At 37.7% G+C, this 22,497-nt stretch overlaps 1 protein-coding gene across 3 annotated transcripts in view; it reads right to left on the bottom strand.

Moving 5' to 3' along the window:
- Window positions 1-22,497, bottom strand: part of PPP3CA (protein phosphatase 3 catalytic subunit alpha) — a 298,091-nt gene that overhangs the window by 77,193 nt on the left and 198,401 nt on the right. For all 3 annotated transcript variants that reach the window (XM_020284523.2, XM_020284525.2, XM_075998704.1), the window contains exon 3: window positions 2,329-2,453. In XM_020284523.2, the coding sequence (XP_020140112.1) occupies window positions 2,329-2,453 (125 nt within the window). The remainder of the gene's footprint in view (window positions 1-2,328; window positions 2,454-22,497) is intronic.

Genomic DNA, 22,497 nt, shown 5'->3' with positions numbered 1-22,497 from the left:
GTCTTGGGATTTCCTCACTTGGAAGGAAGCTTCAAGGAAAGCAGAACACCTTTTTCATTCAACCTCATCTTCCTTTCTTAGGAGCACTATAAATGTTAAATGAATAAAATGAATTTAGGAGTTACTAAAATAATTTGTAGGACATCTCCAACCCTAATTGAAGGGGAATAGCAGAAGCCCCTGGCCCTCCCTTGCTGTCTGTTGCCCACTGCAGTCTTTCTCAAACCTGGCTACACACAGATCACCGCCAGCCGTATCTACAAAGTCTGAGCCGGGGCATACAGGTTGAAGTAACTGTGCCACTTTTGGAAAACATCCTTAACATCCAAGAGGATACACCCTTCTCTTTCTCCTTTTCCTTCTTGCTGAATGTGAAGTGGAGACACGATGGTTGAAGCTGATGTAGCTGTCTTGGGTCATGGGGGTGTCTCTGGAATGAGGCCATGAACATCAAAGCAACAAGGAGCAACAAGGCAGCAGGAGCCTGGGCCTGGCACCACGCTGGGCCACACCAGCCCCGGGCTGCCCACCTAGGGGATTTTACAGAGTGAGAAATAAACATTTCTCTTGTTCAAACCACCACTACATAGGGCTTTTGTTTTGCTATTGTTGTTACTCCTGACAGACACAGCCCTAATGTGGTACAGACATCTTAAAAAATTTATATTAATTGCCCTTCCCTGCTGCTGACGCTGGTCGTTAGCCCAGGAGCAAAACCAAGGTTTGCAAGGCTCACCGATTTTCTCCTCTGTATTTCTATTCACTTCAATCTCCCCCCAGCTAAATCTCTCCTGTGCTTTGTTTTCTTTCCCAACCATGTGCTCTCAACTTTCTCACTTTTCTATGTTCCAATGACACTTACTTTTTGTACCTCCTTTATCACAAGATTTTAATAATCCATTCAAATACTGAACTCTGGATGATCACCTATTCTAGGCTTCTGATTCCACCTGCACTTTTATGGTTATAGTTTCCAACACAGATTTAGGTTTCTAGAGAGCAAAGGTGTATGTTAGATGTCTGCAAATCCTTCATGGTCCCAATAATATATACTTTATGCATACACATATGTGCTTGACATTACTTGATCACCAAATGGAAGAAACAGCACAAATTTACTTTCTCTTTTGGGATTTATATACCATCATCTCCCCTCCTTCCTTCTCTCATCATTACCATGAGTAATTAAGAAACTAGTGGTCCTTAAATGCAGAAAAAATTAATATACTGGAGGAAATACATGTTTTTACATGTTTATACATTTTCTTATAATGCATGTATGTGTGTATATATCTGCATGTGTGTGGGTGAATATATAAATGCGTGTGTGTGTGTGTGTGTGTGTGTGTGTGTGTGTAGTCAATGATTGGAGGTGAAGAGAATAACCAAAAATAAAAGTGGTATTATAGCTTTAAAAACAAAAACTAAGGGTTACATGTTTTTCAACATTAAATATCTATTTTGTAAATAAAATAATGAAAATTTTAAAACATAGGATTTTTCATGATTATTACGAATATATCATGTTAATGTCTGTAAATTAAGAATAATCATTTTCCTTTTTAATGTCTTTTCTTGATAGCACATATAATGTCATCTACTACATATGAGCTCTGATTCTTTAAAACGTATTTTATGTCAAACCATTTATTTTAAGACACATTTACTAAGACACCACATCAGGCACCAGGAAGAAAGAAACACAAGAATAAAACAAGGCCCTCGCCTTTGTTGTGAATGTAATTTCTACTCTCCTAGAGTAGATGCATTTGGGAGGCTGGGGAAGAGCCTCAACTCAAAGGTTATCTGTTTGGTTTTAATTAATGAGTTTGACAAATTACCCTCGTTAGATGGCAGGTGCCACGAAAGACACAATACAGCAGCTGTGAGTGTACACACACACACACAGACACACACACACCCAAGCACTTTGCTATCAATTTACAAAGGTAACACAGCTTCACAATCGTAAGGCATAAACATGAAACAATATTCCTACTTATTTTACCAACTTTGATTAGTTCTTTCAGTAAGAAATGCAATTATCTAATGTAAAATAAGATGCAATTTTTGCAAGTTTGCAAATATATACAATATACAAAAGGCAAAATCTCACTATTTACCATTTCCTTGGCATCCTTATACATTAAAAAAGATATGGAAATCTACTGAAAATAGGACATGTGATATTCCATGGAGTAAGTGTGTTAAATTTCATGGTCATATACACTGGGGAGTTCCTTAAGGCAGTAACAATCATCACTCTTCTTTCATTAAGACATAGCTGGTTCCCAACTGAGCAGCTGAGAAGAAATGATGTGAACTTACTTCGATACTGAAGTAGCCTCTGTCAACATAGTCCCCCAAGAAGAGGTAGCGAGTGTTGGCAGGGGATCCCCCCACTTCAAAGAGCTTCATCAAGTCAAAGAATTGTCCATGGATGTCCCCACAAACTGAAAGAAACAAATGAAATTCATTTCATGGTCACATTATGTTAAGATTGAATTAGTTAATAAAATTACAAAATTTAGTTCTTCTTGGCCAAAACATTATTTGCAAAACAGGACAATGAGACAGAAAAGTTAAGTGCTTTGCTGGATTCCAAGGTTAATTAGTGGCAGTCCTGGATCTAGTATCCAGGTTGGTGAATACACAGATTAACTAGAAAATGAAGATACCAACAGCAATAGTGGCTATGATTTTGCATTAACAATTCTCCACAAGACACTATGCTAGGAAATTTATATGCATTTTCTAATTTAATGCTAACAAAGTCATGGGCTAGGTCTTCATTTTGCAAGTAAGAGATAAGGCAAAGACAGGCTCAGGAATCTAGCATAATCTATGTACAACCAAGGTCTGAATGCAGAGCCACTACACATTATTGCCTCCTGAAGAAAAAGAAATGTTGATGCATATCATAAAAACTGTATTTCATTGAATCTGAAATGTCAATGGTAAGACACACCACTATTTTATGTACTACTAAGAAAGAAAAAACCTACAACTAAATTTAAATTATAGAATACATTCTTATAAGATGTATTCTAATATCATATGTTAAAATGAAAAAAAAACCTGTGAATGTCAGAAACTATAAAACAACACAAAAATAATCACTGTAAAATGGTATTTCTGAACATTCTTACCTTCTCTTTTAAATTAAATTTCTTAGAAGAGATATTTAGTCTCTCTGTTTAACAATCACTTATTCAGTACTTATTACGTCATTTTTTTTTTTTTACTTTCAGAGCTCTAAAAAATAAATATTATTATATCCATCATGCAGATAAAGAAACAGCACCGCCTAGAGTGTCCCTGTGTGAGCAGGGACACGGCTGAGAACGGACAACCCGGGGCCTGAATTCAGATTTGTCTGATCCAAAGTTTTTCCTGTCAGTTCCCACATTATGATAGCTTTGATATCTTTATGCTTTATCTGGGTGTATATATTTAATATTTTAAAATATAATTTATGGGCCGGGCACCGTGCCTTACGCCTGTGATCCTAGCACTCTGGGAGGCCGAGGTGGGAGGACTACTCAAAGTCGGGAGTTTGAAACCAGCCTGAGCAAAAGCGAGACCCCGTCTCTACTAAAAATAGAAAGAAATTAGCTGGACAAGCAAAAATATATAGAAAAAACTAGCCGGGTATGGTGGTGCATGCCTGTAGTCCCAGCTACTCAGGAGGCTGAGGCAGGAGGATCACTTGAGCCCAGGAGTCTGAGGTTGCTGTGAGCAAGGCTGATGCCACAGCACTCTAGCCCAGGCAACAGAGCAAGACTCTGTCTAAAAAAAAAAAAAAGAAGAAAGAAAGAAAGTAATAAATATAACTTATGCTTGCATGATGAACATGATGTAGCTGTTTCCTGCAACAGTTAAGAGGTGCATGGTATGAATGAACGTATTAGTGAATTGCAAATCAGGAGGCCAAAGCATCATATCTTATCAATACTATATGCTGAAATTACAAACAAGTTATTAAAATGTTTTCTATTTCATTCATTTACCTGGCCAAAGTTCATAGAAAGAAGAATGAGTTCACTGAAGAAATAATTGTAAAACAATGAATGTAAAGAAATTATGCACTGCAAATCCCTCTATTTACCATGAAGGAAGAGTTAACAAGGACTCACAGCTCTATACCCCCTCAACAGGTACAGGCGGACTCTCTTTAAGAATGTTTGCCCTTGGGAATCTTGGAGCCCACCGAAACAGCTATAACAAGGAGCTCTGACGGTTAATGCATCTGCTTCTTGGGTTCCAATCACACAGCTTCTCCCCTTTCTAGAGCAAGACGTACACCGTAGAAACAGCAGGAACACATTCTTCCATTTTTGGAATAACACCATGTTTTAGAATATGGCTAATAATTATTTTTTTAATTCTTACAGTTGAGCAAATGAGTCCTTATCCTAAATACAGTGAGGAATTTGGCTTGTGAGAGAGACACAGCCTGTGCCCCCTGTGACCGCAGGCAGGATCTTTACAAGGGGAAGAAAGCAAGGCAGTGAGTGTGGCAGGCACGTGGCGAGGGTCCCAGTGCCTGTCCTAGAGGAGACGCTCGGGCCTGCATTTGCAAGGGCAGAAACTGACATAAACAATAAAACTCTTAAACCTTTATATGTTTTTGTTTATGTGTATATGCACTACACAATGAAATGAGCTTAAAAAGAATAAAAATTATCCATTTTTAAAACTGAATTAGCACATTTTCTATTACCAAACGTTTAAAAAGGCAAGGCTAAACCTTACTAGTCAACAAGTAACAAGAGCAGGGTCCTCAAACTTTTTAAATAGGAGGCCAGGTCACTGTCCCTCAGACCATTGGAGAGCGCGGGCACATTCCACACATGGCACTGAGGGCCCAGGACGAGTTGGCTGCTAAGCAGGACAGGCAGCGGCGGCAAACACACCCGGCGGGCCGGATAAATGTCCTCGGTGGCCGCACTTGGCCCGCAGGCCGTAGTTTGAGGACCCTGAACAAGGTAATGAATCTTCCACTAATTTATCCTTTGAAATGACGGCTGGGTGTGGATTACGTATTATAAACACCAGTTTCTTCCAACCTGTAGGGATCTTTCTACCTGCCATGTGTATATTTCCAACCCAAAGATCATGAAACAAAAATGGCCCGGCTGGAAATCGTGGCTGTGCACACCTCCATCAAGCTTGGAAGTTGAAGGAGGCGACTTCGAGGAAAGAAAGGATGAAGCAGGACGTTTCCTCCCAACTGACTGTGCAGCCTGCAGGTGGGAGCGGGTGACCCTGACCCCTCCGGCCTGTGTCTGGCCCTGTCGGAGGGTGAGGTCAGTTGTGGGGAAGGCTCAGGGAAAACACGAGGCCACACGGTGGGGTGGGACGCAAGGATTGACATCTGGAATCCTGCTGTGCCAGCAATTCGATAACCATATTTCAGGCTGTTACTAAAATACCCCAAGACAGAACGGTTGTATCAAAGCCGTCGGCGACAGTGTGCTAGAGGGAGTAAAGACCCAGTCTCTGCGCCCACACTGCTCGGGCTCTCGGCCCCGTTGTGCCACTTGCTACTGAGCAAGCTCCTCAACTTCTCCGAGCCTCGATGTACTTATCTATAAAATGGGGCCATATCAGTACCTTATTGGGCTATTGTGAGAATTAAATGTGTTAATATCGTAATGGGCTTAGGTGAGTTCCTAGATCTGATAAGAACTTGATAAATGCTGTGTCAAACTGGCATTTCAAAATGACTTCATGTAAAATGTCAACGTCCTGGAGAAAATGGGATTACGGTGCCTGGAGCTGGGGGAAGTGAGGAAGCATTCCAGAATATTCTAAAGTATCTTCTTAAACGTCCCTCTTCTATCCTCTGATGTGCTTTTCTCCCTTCCATTTCAACTCCTGGCCATAGCGGAAAATTCAAGGATAAATTCTTTTTACTTTTTCATGTCAATGACAAAAATACCAAGACATTAATGCCGGTTGTAGACTGTGGGCTAGGAATGAAGCAATTTAAGCAACTGACATACGACTGTAGCATAACATGGCAGCTGGAATAAAAAAAATATTAAACAAATAGGCTCTAGTCAATGCAAACATTATGAGGATATATGTTCTATTGCTGAAGTATAGAAGTACATTATCATAAATGTAGTTTTATAAAAACAGAAAGTGAGTCTCTTCTTTCTGGTCTATAATAACTTTCTGATCAGAAATAATCTCAATGATTTACAAAATCACTACAATAAGTGGATTTTGGCTTGATAATATAATATAGCGAAGAGCAATTGCTATAAACTCAGCCTGGCAAACAAAATACAATAAAACCCAGCTACTCTATGATCATCACGTTATCACTGACTTTATCTTAGAACAGCCACAGAATTAAAATCATGCTTTTATAGTGGGGCCACCTATGATAATGTCCAGCAAAGGAAAACAACTTACACACACAATTATAAAAAGAATTCAAAGCCCAACCAAAGAAAACAGTAACCCAAATAAAACATACTTGATAAATGGAGGTATTTTATAAGGACATTTAAGAATTGTCAAGATCAATTTCAGATAAAGCCATTTAGTTAGTCACTAACAAGTCCTTGGCTTGTTTGCCACACACCCATCTTCTCCATGTCAAATAAACCAAGTTTCTTTCTCCCGCAGAGGTTCAGAGGCTGCTCCCCTTCCGTTGCATTAGGCCTGTGACATGCCACGTGCTCAGTGACAAGGTCTTTTCTGACCGTGCCGTGTAAACGAGCGTGGTCCTTACGCCTCTCTGCTATCGTCCCCCGCCCACCCCATCCCTTAGTGAAGGATGCAGACAGTGTTTACACTTTACCTTCTGCACAGTACTTACTAATCAGGAATTATCTAGCTGATTCATTTGCAAGCTTGTTTCTTCTCTGATTCTTCCCATGGGAATACCATCTCTGCTGGGATGGTAACTCGCCAGTCTTGCTCACTGCATCCCCCGTGCTAGAATAGCACCGCCTCCCAGTAGGTACCCAAGAAACACGTGCGACCCTGGGATTCCTCCACTGGGCCTGAGCCATGTTTAATTTGTAGATCCAGTAACTAGTGAGCCAGGGATTTTGAGGCGCTCTTGGAATTGATAAAGATCGACAGGGTCGTGGAGCCTGCTTTGGTGTGAGTCAAAGGCCTTCAACTTACATGAGACCGTGCTCATTTTAAGCCTCTGAGTCACGCGTTTTAAGAGTGTGCAGCAAGAGTAGGCAGAATGCGGAGCCTCCATACATCTTATTTCCTCACCTGCTCTATATCAGAGCCACTTGGGGAGGTCTTGAAACTACAGATTCCTGGGTGCAGAATACGAATCTCTCTAGAGAGGCAGATTGACTCACAAGCTCTTGGATGATTCTTTTCTAGTCGATGTGACTAAACAGACAGCACCCTTGGGCCTCTTCTCAGCACGCGGGGCCCTCACCTGCGTCTGCAGGGAAGACCACACTTGAAGGCAGCCTCCTTCAACACTCATTCCCTCTCGGCATGAGGGTTTCATTGTTATGTGAAAGAATCACAATGAAGTGATTGTTTGATGAAGTCTAGGGATGAACCGGAGAAGGGTCATAACAAATAAAAATTTTCTTTGGGCATTTTATCGCAGCTATTGCTCAGGCCTTGTATATTTCAGTGGCAAGACAGGGGGTTTATTCTAAAACCCTGACATGCAGGAACAGTCACTATTTCGATATCAAACTTCAGGGAGAAAGTAGCCGCCCTACCGAGCTGTCCAAGAGGGACCCACACACTGGGACCCAAGGGACGGGGCAGGGGCCGTGGCATCACACAGAGGAAAGGCAGCTGGGCTGTACTTTCCACTCACTCGCGGTCTGCCCTCCATCTGCTTGGGTTCCCAATGCACCGGTGTCCAAGAGAAGCACGCCATGCCAACGCCAGCTGTCCGTTTGGTCACTCAGGGCCCCCGATTCCCCGGGAGTCGGGTCCTTTTATTTCCACCTCACTTGGTCTTAACAGCACTTCTCAAACCACAAGGCTTGGACAAGGCCCATATACCTTCGAGATAAGCTTACGCGTCAGCACACTCATGCTTCCCACATCCCCCTTGCTCCCCAGTACTTGCTTCTCCTTCCCAGTGAGGGCGCGGGTGGGCAGGGCACCCCAGGCCCCTGCTGGGGACGGGCGCTGACAGACCTACCATATAGAACGAGCACCAAAAACATAGCAGCACATACGGGTAATAAAAATACTTCCAGTGCTCTATGAAAGCATCCATCCATCTGGCTAATATTCCAAGAAACATCATGTCTTCAAAGATTATTAACAGAACTGTGCAAATGTATGTCAGAAATTTAGAGAGCTATGGCATTTAATAAAATTAACACATTAAAGATATTGAAATAAAACATTAGATTTTTTTTCTGGGCCATTGCTATTCCTAACCATTAGCAACCTAATACGCCATGGCACAATGGTTACTTTCCCTGTGAGAAGTAATCCTCCAATTGTTTTTGTACTGGAGGAGTAAGAACTACCAGATACACTGAGCAGGTGACTCTATTAGGCAGGGAGGAGGCAATGTTGTCACTGTCATCTTGGTGCTTTCCCTAAGTGGGTGACTAAGTGGCTTTGAATGGGCTGCTCTACCAACCTGAATACAGCTGAATGGTACAAGAGTGACCAACATGCCCAAACACTTGTACGCTGTTACTTCTCTCTCTTCTACTGTCGGAAAATATATATTTTCTGCCTAATCAACTACTAGGTGAGACCTTGCAAACAACTACTTTTGCATAACTGCCTTTTAATATTGCTTCCCTCCCTCCTAGCCCACTTTAAATAAAACTTTACTGGAAATTATTTTGCATAGGGGTAGTCCCAACAGCTTTCGATCTCAGTTGAATTATGAAGTAGAAAACAGAAAAATAACATGCAGAAAGGATTTGTTTTTATTTCTTAGGAAAGGGAATAGCTTTTTTTTTTTTAATATCATTGCTAGAAAGTGAGTTATTAAGCTTTGAAATCACAGGCTTGGGGGTTCAATAGTATATAAACACAAGCATAAATATTGATCTGTGTGTGCATGAGTGTGAACACAGCCACTCAGCACAAAGGAGGGTTTGGAGAGGAGGGGGCAGGTCCCAGCCAGGGTGCCATTAAGCAGAAGCTCAGGACTTTACTCATCACAGATTGCAGCAAAGCCTGCTAAGCAGAGGCAGGGCAGAAACAACAGACTCTGTAGTTAGCTGAGCAAGCTCTTCTGAGATGCAAATGGACAGTGAATCAGTTCCAGGGCAAGTCTAAGGGTCCCTAAAATCAGCATACTTCCAAGTGGGGAAGATAATGGCCAGCACATTGAGGACAAAGAGGCCCTGAGAATAGAATCGCAGGCAAAGGAGGGAGGACAAGCCAGAAAGATAACCAGGACTAGGATCAAGTGCTTGCCTTGCACTTCCTGACAAGAGGGACGCCGGTGACTCTGGGATGAGAAGGGACACGTGCTCGAAACAGGACACGCTCATACTATATGTGTGTTAGGTATGCAAGACCAAAGCGATTTAGCAAATCTATGAAAAGTGTATCTATGTTATAATTTAATTATTTTCAGAGAATTCCACTGGGTATAAGTTCATACTGACACTTAAATTATTGCATTAGAAGTTATAAAACACAGTAACAGCACTGAACAAACTAGGATGAGGTCCCAGCATAATTGCTATGCAAATGTAGCTTGAAAACGACTCTGATACAACTGCCACCCTGAATGGAAGATACATAACAAATGTAATATAAAATATACACTTTCATACAGAACTCCTTACACTAGCTTTGACTTAGTACACAGACAGACTTAAACCTTTGGTCCTGTTTACTTGCCTACATAAAAGAAAATCTATCAAAGAACATCATTAGGTCATCTTCTCATTGACACTGAGCAATAATTTTATAATATCATATAATTCCACGTTAAAGAAAGCTTACACAAAGTAGGTTGTCTAGGGACAAAGAAGTTAAAAATAACAAAAAACCCAAACTGTCAAACAATAAATTTAAAAACAGCAGATGAAAAATGGATTTCTAATGGATCAGTATTTCAAAATCACTTGGCAAGACTGTGTCAATACTATGATTTAGAAGTCAAGCGCTTTTAATTCTTGACTCATTATTTGTTTTTCTATAACAACCTTCTAGTTCCTCCAAAATATTGGCTTTTATCATCTTGGAAGACTTGCATGAAGTAGAATAACTTCTTATACAAGTTTTTCCAGTTCATACTAAACTAACAGATTGCAATTTTTCCTTTAGAAAAGACGTTACTGAATCATTTAGCAATTTTCACCATCAGAGTTCCACACTACTTTCAGCTTCATTTACTTCAACCCAATATTTTTTCCATAATAGCCACATTTTCCAGAAAAAATAAAATCTCTAATGTTAAGGAACGAAATTTATGTCTGATTCTCAGTATGAGAGGATTAATCTTTTGAATTTATTGGTTTGGTTTTTGAATACTCTATCTACCAGAATTCTTTATTTTCGAAAATTCATAATTTTGCAGAGAAAGATTGTGTTTAGACATTTTGTTAGAGCTTAACCAGAGTGGGTACTATGAGTATATATCTGTTTCCCCCATTGATAATCCAGGCCTAGGTAGTCTTTAGTGGCTGATAAACTCCAAGCACAAACTAGCCAGCCTGAACGTGTGTAGTTCATTAGCAGAATGTGTAAACTTCTAAAATCAGGTAATTACTGAGATAAAGGTGACATTGGAATTTTTATTATGGCATTTGCTTACATCTAGAAATCTGTATCAACTGTAAAATATACTAAAAAAGAAAAAAAAACAGAATTCTAACTCACTGAAGAGATATACTTCAAAATAATTAATATTTTTCCCATAGTGAATATTATTTTTCAAATGCTAAACATGTATTACTTTATGGAAATAGGAATTCTTAACCAGGTCTCTCTCATTTGATAATATAGAACAATAATGAAAAGTCTCTAAATCATATCAAAATTTGCTAAATACAGAAATTTCGAGGATTTTAAAAGGAAAAATAAAACTATAAAATCAAATACAAAATAATAGCATCAAGATAGATTAATAGCAACACATCATTTTTTATATTTATGATATTGATTTGTGAAGATAAACTTAGCCAATGTTAGTGAGAAATATAAGGCTATAGAAAAAACAAGAGTAGAATATATTGTAGATTACAATAGATATTGATAATTACAACAATCCACCACTAAATACTTCATTAATCCCATAAATTTCAGTTTTAACTATAATCAGATGGAAAGAAAAGAAAACAACCTGCATTTTTTAAACTATTTTATTGACAGCCCAATTATATACAATACCATGATTATGCCCACAGTGTTCTATTCCAATCAATAAAAAAGTAAATCACTGAAACTTATGTTCATGTATGTTCTAATCCTAAAGATGAGCGTTCTCTCCATTGAGATTATTTTTTACAGTTTTCTTTTCCTTCATGGACTGAATGCTTTACAAGATTTTGTTTTCCAAAAAGACTTAATTTATTGAGTAAGAATTTCTTTGTTTTATCTTTATTTTTCCATTTCAGCACCAATCCATATTATTAAAAAATGCATAATTATTAAGGGTTCAAAGCAACATTATGGAATTATATCAGTTATAGTCAAAACTGTGATGCCAATAAATAATAACACTAAGTATGTTAAACCTATGGCATTACTTAATTAAATTTGGCCATCACTCTGTTCATGTGCCCAAGTCTGGTCAGTGCTGGAAGCTAAAGGGTTTTTATGTGTGAATTTATGCTCATTATGTAGTTTGCTAAGCCCTTGATGGGCGTCCTGAGTTAATCAAGAGTCCGGATGAACACCACAAGTTGACATCAGTTCAGCCAAACGTACATTAATTTGATCAGTAAATATAAGCTACCTAGTTGTTAATAAGTTAATAATTGTACTCTCTTACTTTTTTATAACACCAACTTCAGGTTTCAGATCCCCATGAACTCCCTGCAGGACCCTGAAAGATGGACTCATTCCTGTAGCCGGGTCTGGGAGGTTCTGCTTGCCTAGTGTTGCCATGTTGGGCCTTCCAAGCCTGTGTCTCTGGGCTACAGTACTCCTTCGTTTATGACTTTTTGCTTTTTCCTGGATGTGTTATTTCACCCTTGGGAGAGGCAGTGCAATGGTTGGGGACACAGACTATAACGCTAGACTGCTCCACCAGCCAACCAGCTGGGTGACCCTGGAGAATTAACTAATCTCTTTGTATCTGTTTTTTCACCTATAAAAATGAACATCAAAATAGCACATTCCTCCAAGGATTTTCAGTTAAATTATAACTTCATAACAGTTAAGTGCTTAGGACATACCTGGTACTTAATAAATGTTATAATAAAGGTTTGTTATTCTTCTTCTACCTCTTCACTCACAGTATTTTGGAGCATTTGCATCATAATTGCTCTTTGTCAGTTTTTCAGTTCATTTGTGCATTCCTCCCATTTCACCTTAATCAACAAACTGCGGCTTCTTTTTAAATTACTTTTGATTCATTTTGCCTGAACCAGCTTTTACTAACCACAGAATGCATGGACTCTTCCAATTTGCTGATCTCAAGCTCCTCCTTTGCACATTCACTCTCTACTCCTTTGTACTACATTTTTTAAGGCTTTTACCATATTCTTCTGTAAATTACCACTTGTGTGACTGGGACAAAATATTTACTCAGCTTCAGCTGCATCATCTATAAGGAGACACATAATACAACATATTTTATAGGATTAAAAAAAATAATGAAATAATATAAGGAAGGAAAAAAGCTTAGAACATGGTACAGACTACCAAATGTGAAACAGTAGCCATGGCAGTTACTCCAGACATCATCTACCTAGGAAACATTCTGAATGTTCCGCAAGATTTAGATAGATAAACTACGTATCTGTAATCAATAGCCATAAGTAAAACACATGAAAAGTTGTTCTATTTTTCCCACTTTTTATCCACAGGTATGCCATTGTATGTGGAAAGCTATTAAGGCTGAAATCAAACAGACCAGGTCTCATGCTCCACAATTTCCATTTTCTAAGAGTGGAAATATCTCTAAATGGCTTTAGTGGTATTACCAATCTTTCAGAGAGTGGCAGAGCCAGGATGAGTTTCCAGTCAGTCTCATTTTTTTTTTTTTTTTGCAGCAAAGCACATTTATAAGACTACTCTGTTCCACAGCTGTGTAATGGTAGTAATGTTTTAAAAGCTAGAAGTGACATAGTAAATAGAAGTAATGCAAGACATTTCACCAAATGGATTTTAAAAAAACAGAAAAAACTCTTCTTGGATTTCTGAAAAATTCAGTTAAGAAAAATTTTCTAAATAGGGGGAAAAAAGTAAGTCATCCCTTTTTCTTCTAATGATACTTCTCAAATTTTGATAATTTAAAGGATTATTTTATTTTTAATATATTAAAATCTCAAGGCAAGAAAGCTAATGCCATTTAATTCTAAAGTCCACATATTCATTATAAATTTGGGCATTATAGGCAGTGGGAAATAGCAGTAGAAGGGCTTTTGCTAAAATTGACTTTCAATAGTCAGCTCTATTTATGCCTATCAGTAAGCAAACAGAGCTAATGAGTGCTTTTTCTAAATGGTATTACTTACATGCCTAATGGAAGGCAGCATTAAGTTGATTATATGCTACCACTTCTTCAGTAAAAATATATAGTCTATGTGGAAATGGAATTTTTAATTCTGAATTGACAAATTATTAAAATACACAAAAAACTCAGATACATTAGAACACATTTGAAAATTAGTTAAGAAAAAGAAGTATCTGAAAAATAATTATGACACAGGCAATAAGCCCATTTCTTAATTCTAACTAGATTTCTTTAATCTATCTTTCGTTCTCTTATCTTTCATTAAGTAGATATTCCAGAAATATTTATTTGGTTAAATATCCAAAATAATGAATAAAACACTGAAACATGAAATACTTATTAAACATTCTATATTAAAAGGATGAATAAACACCAAAAACTGATTACTTTTTGCTTGTGCTACATTGTATTGAGACAAAAAAGAAATGCAAAACATGCCTCTAGAACTTGACAGCATATTTGAGAAGATGTACATATAAACAATGATACTGAAAATATCCACTTCCTGAGATCAGCATAGCTCTTTTTTTATACTGAAGTTTCTCAACATTGGCTTATGATGAAGAAATGAGGGTTAAGCATTAGGTCTCCCCCTGATGTCTTATCATTCCATTGCCTGCTTATCATCCAGCAAATTAATTAACAGAGGCAGTAACATATATAGGTTTTTATAAAAAAATAATTATTAAAATTATCAATACTTTACATTTAGTAATGATGCTTTTGTTTGGAAATTTCAAATTATATCAGGAAAAGGAATGAGATTGCTTTGTTTATCCAAAGGCAATACAAACCTAAACATTTGAAAACTTGTCCTAGATTATCTCAAATTCCCATGTCACAACTTATGTTCATTCAATTGAAGACTCTACTTATGGACTTTTTATTATAAGGCCACAGCGATAGGAATCATCATTTTTGTTTGTCTCTATGAAACAGATAGGTGTCACAGTTTCTAAACTGACTTAAATTATAATACCCATAAAGTCTTTGCATATTTTGTATATTTACATATGTGCTTATCTCCAATTTAGGCCTGAATATGATCTTATGTTTCTTGCTTCTTCGGTGTATAACAACTATCGAATAAAATTATGCAAAAATCACATTTGCCTACATGTTATATATGGCACATACAACGAGTGATCACGGCAAATTAATACAGGTGTTTGGGAAACATAAAATAGCTGCTAACTCATCATAAATTGTGATTCATTAGCAGTCATAATTTCAAATTTAGTTTAATTTTTGTTAGTTAAAAATGATAAATGTTGTTTATATATTTGAATTGCAAAAAAGACCAATCAGAATTGCCAATCAACTCTTTTCTCTTCCTCTGACAAAATATAGCAAACTGAAAAACATGTTCATATTATGTGTTTCGTAAGTTATTAAACCGCTCCTTATTTGGGAAAATTTTGTTTCATAAAACCACATAATTTTAAGTTGCATTGCCGCTTATACCTGCTTTATTACATTTTGAGAATTCTTTGCATCTTCTATATTCACTGTTTCATATATTTTAATAATTTTTATAAGTTTTTAATACATATAAGACTGTCTTTTAAAATATTAAATCTGTTATTAGTCACGTCACTAATCTGAAATACATTTTAGAAACAAACATTTGATTTCTTCTATGATGTTATATTTTACAGAGAAAGTTCACATGGTAGAGTAGAAAAATGTTCTTAAATCATAGGTAAGTACATAAACTAGGATATTTTATTCAGTTTCAATTAGTAGGTAGTTATTAAGTAACTTCTATGTGATATATAATACAGAATTAAAATTGTAGTCATTCTGTCAAACTTGTAGGAAGACAAGCTTATATAAATATGAAATAACTTAAAAATAATGTATGATTTTATAGCAACATACAAATGCAATTAATTCTCTTAAGAAACACAGAGAATGCTTAGGATGTCCAGACCTATGAATAGGGACCAAACGGGGCTTCCAGTTGGTTATTGCTATGGGTCTGACCTTTCATCAGTAAAGAGACATTGGCCTTGGACCACAGGACTTTTCTCTGTGGTTCATGGACATGCAGATTGTGAATGGCTAAAAAAGTTTCAGCAGGGTCTAGCCTGTAACAATTCAATACGAGGTAAGTCCCCAACTCTATGATGCCACAGCTCTCAGCTGCACTGGAACTGCCCCCTTCATAAATGATCATCACTAGCACCAGTCTGTGCTTCCGAAGAGTTGTGTGTCTCGTGTTTTCTATTTTGCCTTCTTCCTTCCACACCAGATAATGGCTGATGGTCCCAATCTTAGATCTGCAGACGTAAAGTGCAGGCACCATGGCACGCATTGCTTTCTAATCCGCCTATTCCGCACAATACAACTGAATTAGAAAAAAATAGCTGCCGAAATATTTGAAATGGAAATTACATATGAATAAATTACATAGGAATTACTATTTGGTGTTAAGTAGCACATTTTTATTACCACGCTTTTAAATTTCCATCATTTATAGAGCCCTTTAACTGATATTCATTATTAAAGTACAAGTAGCAACATTCACAGGTTTCTAAATGGTTGATTGGTGCACACAACTCTTTACCCTGTTTGTAAATATAGTATATTTAAAATGAAGCCAAAAGAGTTTTGAAGGTCTTGAAACACAGACAGTCAAGAATTCAGCAAAGCCTCAAAGCTAACAAAGAAGTCTACATGCTTGTTAGCATGTAGGTGGGTGGGGGAGTAAAAGGGGAAAGGGTAAGAAAATTATTCCAGGCAATAACCACAAACAGGGGTTTGTGCATTAAAAAATAAGGTTGAAATTCTTGTATTTCTATTTACCTTAAAGACATTTCAGCAGCTATGCTAGTGCCTTGGCTAGAATTTGAGTTCCCACTTCAGCCATATTTACAAGACCTGGAAAACTCATTGAAACAGTTTAATATTTACTTTATCTAGTTCCTGTATAGAGTTTATGATGATTTCATTTATATTACAGATCCAAATCCCTGAAGAGCGTGATATTCTATTCTTTAGTTATCTGAAGCCATTTTTTCAGGATATAAGTCATCACTCTATCCCTTTCTTCTTATTTCCAATGAAACTAGCTTTCTTTTCATGCACATCTTTTTTTCACCAGAAATATACACGTCCACAACCCCAGTGGGGGGGGGTGTACAGGTAAACACATATAAAACATGTTAAAATAAAAAGCCAAAATGAAATCCAGATGCCAAGGGGTCTGCTAGCGTAGTGCATGAGCTAAATTGACACTTGTAATGAACTCTTGTGAAAGGTCAAATCTCAGAACGTAGAATGTGTGGAAGCCAAGAGACTGCTCTTCTCCTGCCATAGTATCCTGTGATGTCTAAAATATGGTGAAAACATTTTAAGTACCATGACTCACATCTCTGAATGTGGCCGCAGTTTTCATACAAAGATCAAGTGTTAGAAAGGAATGGAAAACTGGAAAAGAAACAACTACATAAAAACCCACTTAGGGGATGATCTAATTTTCACTGATTCAAAATCCTGTAAGGATTAAAAAAGTCTACGTGAAGTACACTTTCCATATTTTTCTTTCCACAGTTGTCATTTACACGGTATTTACAAAAGATTTTTTGACTAAAATACAAAAGAGATGACTTTCTTAATACCTCCACCATTATCGCTTCTTACTTGTAGTCCTAATCCTCTATTTGGGAAATCAAGATTGGTTCCTCTGGAAATATCAGCGGTACAGACATGCAGATTACGGTAATAAGACCTCTATTTCATGATGTACCTTTGATTCACAGTATCTTTAAACACTTCAAAACCCTGGCAGACTCACCCTTACCCAGCAGGAAGGCACTCAAGAGCACACAATACCTAATGGATACACACAGAAAACCCAGTTAAGTGTTTCAACCGGAAAATAAAGACATTCTCATTCCGAGGAGACTTCAAAAGCATCTTATGTAAGTAAAATCTAATTATCTGTGTTGGAAATTGGCCAGGTAACCACAATCGACCATGCTGCTTCTATGAAGGCTATGGAGGTTGTTAAAACTGTATTAACACCTTGGGGTTGGCAAGATGTTATTTATCTCCTGTTTGACGGCAGGGACTTCCAAAAGCGAACAGGATCCTCAGTGCCAGCTGGAGGTCTCCTGTTTGTACCCTGGGAACCTACTCAGTACTGTAGCTCCTCTAGGATTTGGGTCCAGATTCCTGCTGTCCCCATAGAGGACTGAAATCTTGCCTTCCCTTATTTGAGCCCAGAGGTTTGGTTTGGGCTGTATTACTTATTCAGAGAAATCCCTAGTGCCTACTTACCGAATAAATCTCAAAACATCACCTTTTCTTAGATCTCCATCCTCACTCCAACCCTATCAGTGTCCTCTGCTTGCTTCTGGGACAACCAGTTCCTCTATTTTGAACATCTCTGTTTTAGATTGCTGAATTGTACCCACCCCCCTAAAGACATGTTGAAGCCCTAACCCCTGGTAGCCACAAATGCGACTTTGTTTGGAAAATAGGGTCTCTGCAGATATGATCAGTTTAACATGAGGTCATGCTCAATTAGGGGGGTCCTAATCCAACATGACTAGTGTTCCCATAATAAGATGAAAATGTGAATGAAACAGACACAGAGGCCATATAAAGACGGAGACCATGTGGCAAGCCAAGGAAGACCTGGGCTACCAGAGCAGAGGGCAGCAAGGGCAGATCTACCCCTAGAGGTTTGAGAGGCAGGAGAGCCCAGCCCACACCCTGATTTCAGACTTGTAGACTCCAGAACCGTGATATAATAAATTTCTGTTGCTTTAAGCAACCCAGTTAGTAGTACTTTGTTATGGCAGCCCTAGGAAACAAATACACAGGATTCATTATTCAATTATTTGTGTTCTATTGCCACATACACATGCCAACAACATTTTGAGTTCTTAAAACATGTCAAGCAGTGTTTCTAAGCATTTTAGATGCATTATTTCAGTGAATCCCTCAGTAACCACAGGAGGGGAGTACTTTTATTTATTATACAGATGTCTAGGCCCCAAACTTTGCTAGTCTGCCCTATTCTGGTAAGAGCTAGGCTACGTGCCTTGAGAGCTAACATAAAAATCCTTCTCTAAATTACAGCTGGATAGGAGGAATAAGTTCTAGTGTCCTCTTTCACTGTATGATGACTATGGTCAACAATAATGCATAGTTTCAAATAGCTAGAGAGGATATTGAATGGTCTCAACACAAAGAAATGATCAATGTTTTGAGATGACTGATACGCTAATTACCCTGGTCTGATCATTATACAGTATATGTATTGAAGCATCACCACGTACCCCATGAATATGTGCAATTATCATTTGTCAATTTAAAAATTAAATAATGAAATTTTTAAACATCTTTCTCAAAAAAAAAAAAAAAATCAGGATGATGGTAGCCTGGGTCCATAACCCTTACCTTGAAAAGGCCCTGCAAACTCAGCACGTGTCATGTCTGTGAAACCCCTAATGCAACGGTTTATTCTGAATTCCATATTTTTAAACACATACCAGCAAAACAGGAACTCAGGTTAACATTATTTTGGGCCTAGAAACGAAGGTTTTCCAAGCCTCTGTTTCATGTTTTTCATAAGAAAAACAGAGGCTGGAAAAGAAACTAGATGGCAGCATGACAGCTGTTCCCAAGTGTTAGGCTTCCATGGGCGAGGCATCAGGCTTATGGTCTCTGTCTTTTGTTTTGTTTTGTTTTGTTTTGTTTGGAGGGCACAATAAAAGCAAATGAACGAAAGTTAAAAGGAAGCTTACTTGGTCCAATAAAAAAAAAAGAACCCTTCAGAATAAAATAGCCGGCATTATACTCTAATGAGCTCACCCGCACTAGAAATATTTAAGCCAAGTGTGAAACACCAGGTTGCTATTGTTATTTCATCACACGACTGTGTCTTCCCTTCGTTTTCTTTTTAATTAATGATTCTCTTCACTTGCAGCAACTTACTTGGGGTAAGCAGCTTGAACTCTGGTTCAGATGACAGCGCACCACGAAGCAGCTGTGAGATACCGAGCTAGTCGTTTAAATGTCCCCATCTGTGAAATGGACATAATGATAGCCCACCTTGCAGGGCTGTTGGAGGATTAAGAAGTACACTGCACTATGATTCCCACTGCCATATTCCAGCGAGCCTAAGATGCCACTGATTATAATATATACGGTTAACTTGTGTACTACTAAATTAGACTTAATACAATAATGTTGTTGTATCACTTAAAATCTTTATTATACTTTATAAATATGGATTTATCCCTAAATTTTCTTCCCATTCAGTTTGACTTATCAGAACCATTTTTCGCATCACTATCATTGTTTTTTCAACAGATATCATCTGTGCTATCAGAAGTGTTCACGATGCAATGTTTTCAAAAGGAGTGCTCCATTATTAGTAACATAACTGGCATTGCATTGCTGGACGTTCCTGTTTGATGCGTAACAGGCAATCCCTGCAGCATGATGAGCACAATAGGCTTCCTCAGCTTATGGGCATCTTTACTTCTCAGGTCTTTCCTATAAAGCACTTGATTTTTGCTTTATGTGAAAAATTGGAAATTGCAGACAGTCCTCCAATAATGAATATTTTCTTTTCTAATATTAAGTGTGTACCTCACTGTCCTGTGTCTTTGCCTTCTGCACAATAATATTTGGTTACTTGAACATACTAAATGGCAGTTAAACTCACCATATGTGGGTCAAAAGTGAATGTAAGTCAAAGAGACAACGATAGCAACAGCTATGACCAAGTTTGTGGATGAACAAGCAATGACAAGTGGGTCCTGACTGGATCCACCATAGTTTGGCCAACAGCACCTGGATACCCAGGCAAATTTCCAAGTAGGTAAAGTATAAAAAAAAGTGCATCTTAGAATCGTGAATTATGTTTTTGATTATTGTAATTTTCCTCAATTGTAAAAGAAGTACCTATCTTAATATGTACCCCTGTATTTTCACAAAAGAAGGGCTCAAAAATATTTCTTTAATGGAGTAGAGGTTGGCAGGCATATTACAGAGGGGATTGTCTGGTATTGTCTAGAATAGGAAACTGCTAAATTACTTTCCAAACCCAAGATTCTTTCATCCCAAAGCAATTAAAAAGGCAAGATGTCAGGAGGAACAGGAATCTAATTAAGATCATGCCTTGAAAAACAACTAGAAGACCATATTGAATAAGGAAACACAAAGCCCAGCTGTGGCTGGAGAATCGTTTGTAGTTCCCAGGGATCAGGCCAGCTGGTGTGAGAAGGTGCGTAGACGTGTCCACTCTTTCCCAGGTGTGCTGCTGGGAGCCACGTCCCTCCCACAGCTGCTCCTTGGACCAGGGTCCCTTCCCTGCCCAACCAAACCAAAGGCCAGGTCTTCCCAGAGTGCGGGTTGGCTGAGGACCCTGGAAGAGCTGCGCCCCGACTCTCTCTGGGCTAGGTGCCTGCCTGTGAGCTATTTTCTTTTTCTCTGTTGCTGATGTGAACTCTTCTCAGAAGCTCATCATCCCAAGTTAGTATTTAATTGGACAATGCAGTCTGCCCTCCTTCCACCCTTTCCTCCTCATCTAAATGTGTCATGAGAAACAGCAATTTACTACTCTCCATGGGCCGAGAGTAGACACAGATAAATTTCGGAAGCTCATTATAACTCACAACTGTCAGTCCTTAAAAAAAAATAACTTTCCGCAAAACAAAACAAACAAAAAACTAAAACCAGGAAGAATTTTGTCTTCATTATCCTAAGTTATATTAAATTGGTCATTAATAAATGAAATCTGAAATGTTCCAATGAGCATTTCCTTTGAGTGTCTTATCAGTGCTCAAAAAGCTTCAGATTTTAGAGCACTTGAGAATTTCAGATTTTAAAATGAGGGATACTCACCTGTATAACAGAAGCATTCCATCCTGCATTCTGTGTCTAAAACATTTTTAGGCTTGCTCTACTACTCATTCTGTACTTATAATAAATACATATATATTTATATCTTGTTACATATAAGGTTAGAGATGTAACTTAAGGGTTCTATGATACTTACACATTTATAAGGTAAAATCTATAATTCTATAAGGCTAATAACTTTGTATAATTCACTATGACATGAAATTGAAAATGATTATGAATGAATTAAAAATATTACAAAAACCTGATATGTGAGAAATACTTTCTAAGAAAACTTTCACATATATTATCTTATTTGAAGATCAAATAAAATAGTAAACAATCTAAGTATTTTAGCTGATGTAAAAAGTAAGTATGTTATAAAAATGGAAACTGAGTCTTAGATTTAAGCTGGTCTGCTAAAAGTGATTTAGCTAACTGGCGACAGAGTCAGGCCCAGTATTCATTTAATTTCTAGTAATGTCCCTAATGCCAAATTTCAGTAGGTAATTAGAGAGCAAAGAGCCTTAAATTTGTACATTGTAGTAGCTCAAAAATATTTCATTTGATCCTGAAAAGAATATGACAAATTTAAAAAGTGTGCTTTATGTACATACCAGGAAAGAGTGAACTTTAAGAGTCCTGATGTATTTACAAAATGGAATGGATCTTCTACCCAAAGTGGATTGGGTTTTTTATTTTTGTTTCCATTTATTGGTTTGCTTATTTGTTTTTGTCCTATAACTACTGAGCAAATAACAGAAAGGGCTTTGACAGTCTTCATTCTTTGTCCTACTGGCTTTGAGTATAAATTTGTTCCAACAACTACTACTAGAGGAAATAGGACAATATAATACTTTATCTTAAAGTCTTTAAAATAGTTTCTTCTTATGGTAAAATGGCATTACCATATAATTTTAGGTTTTGGTCACAAATTGCTTTCCCAATAGATTTTATACAGTACTTTCATATTTTACTAAAATAGTTTCCTGACTAGAAGTGAATGATTAAAG

Source organism: Microcebus murinus, chromosome 29, assembly GCF_040939455.1.
Source record: "Microcebus murinus isolate Inina chromosome 29, M.murinus_Inina_mat1.0, whole genome shotgun sequence".
NCBI lineage: Eukaryota > Metazoa > Chordata > Mammalia > Primates > Cheirogaleidae > Microcebus > Microcebus murinus.
This window is presented reverse-complemented; position numbering and strand designations above follow the sequence as displayed.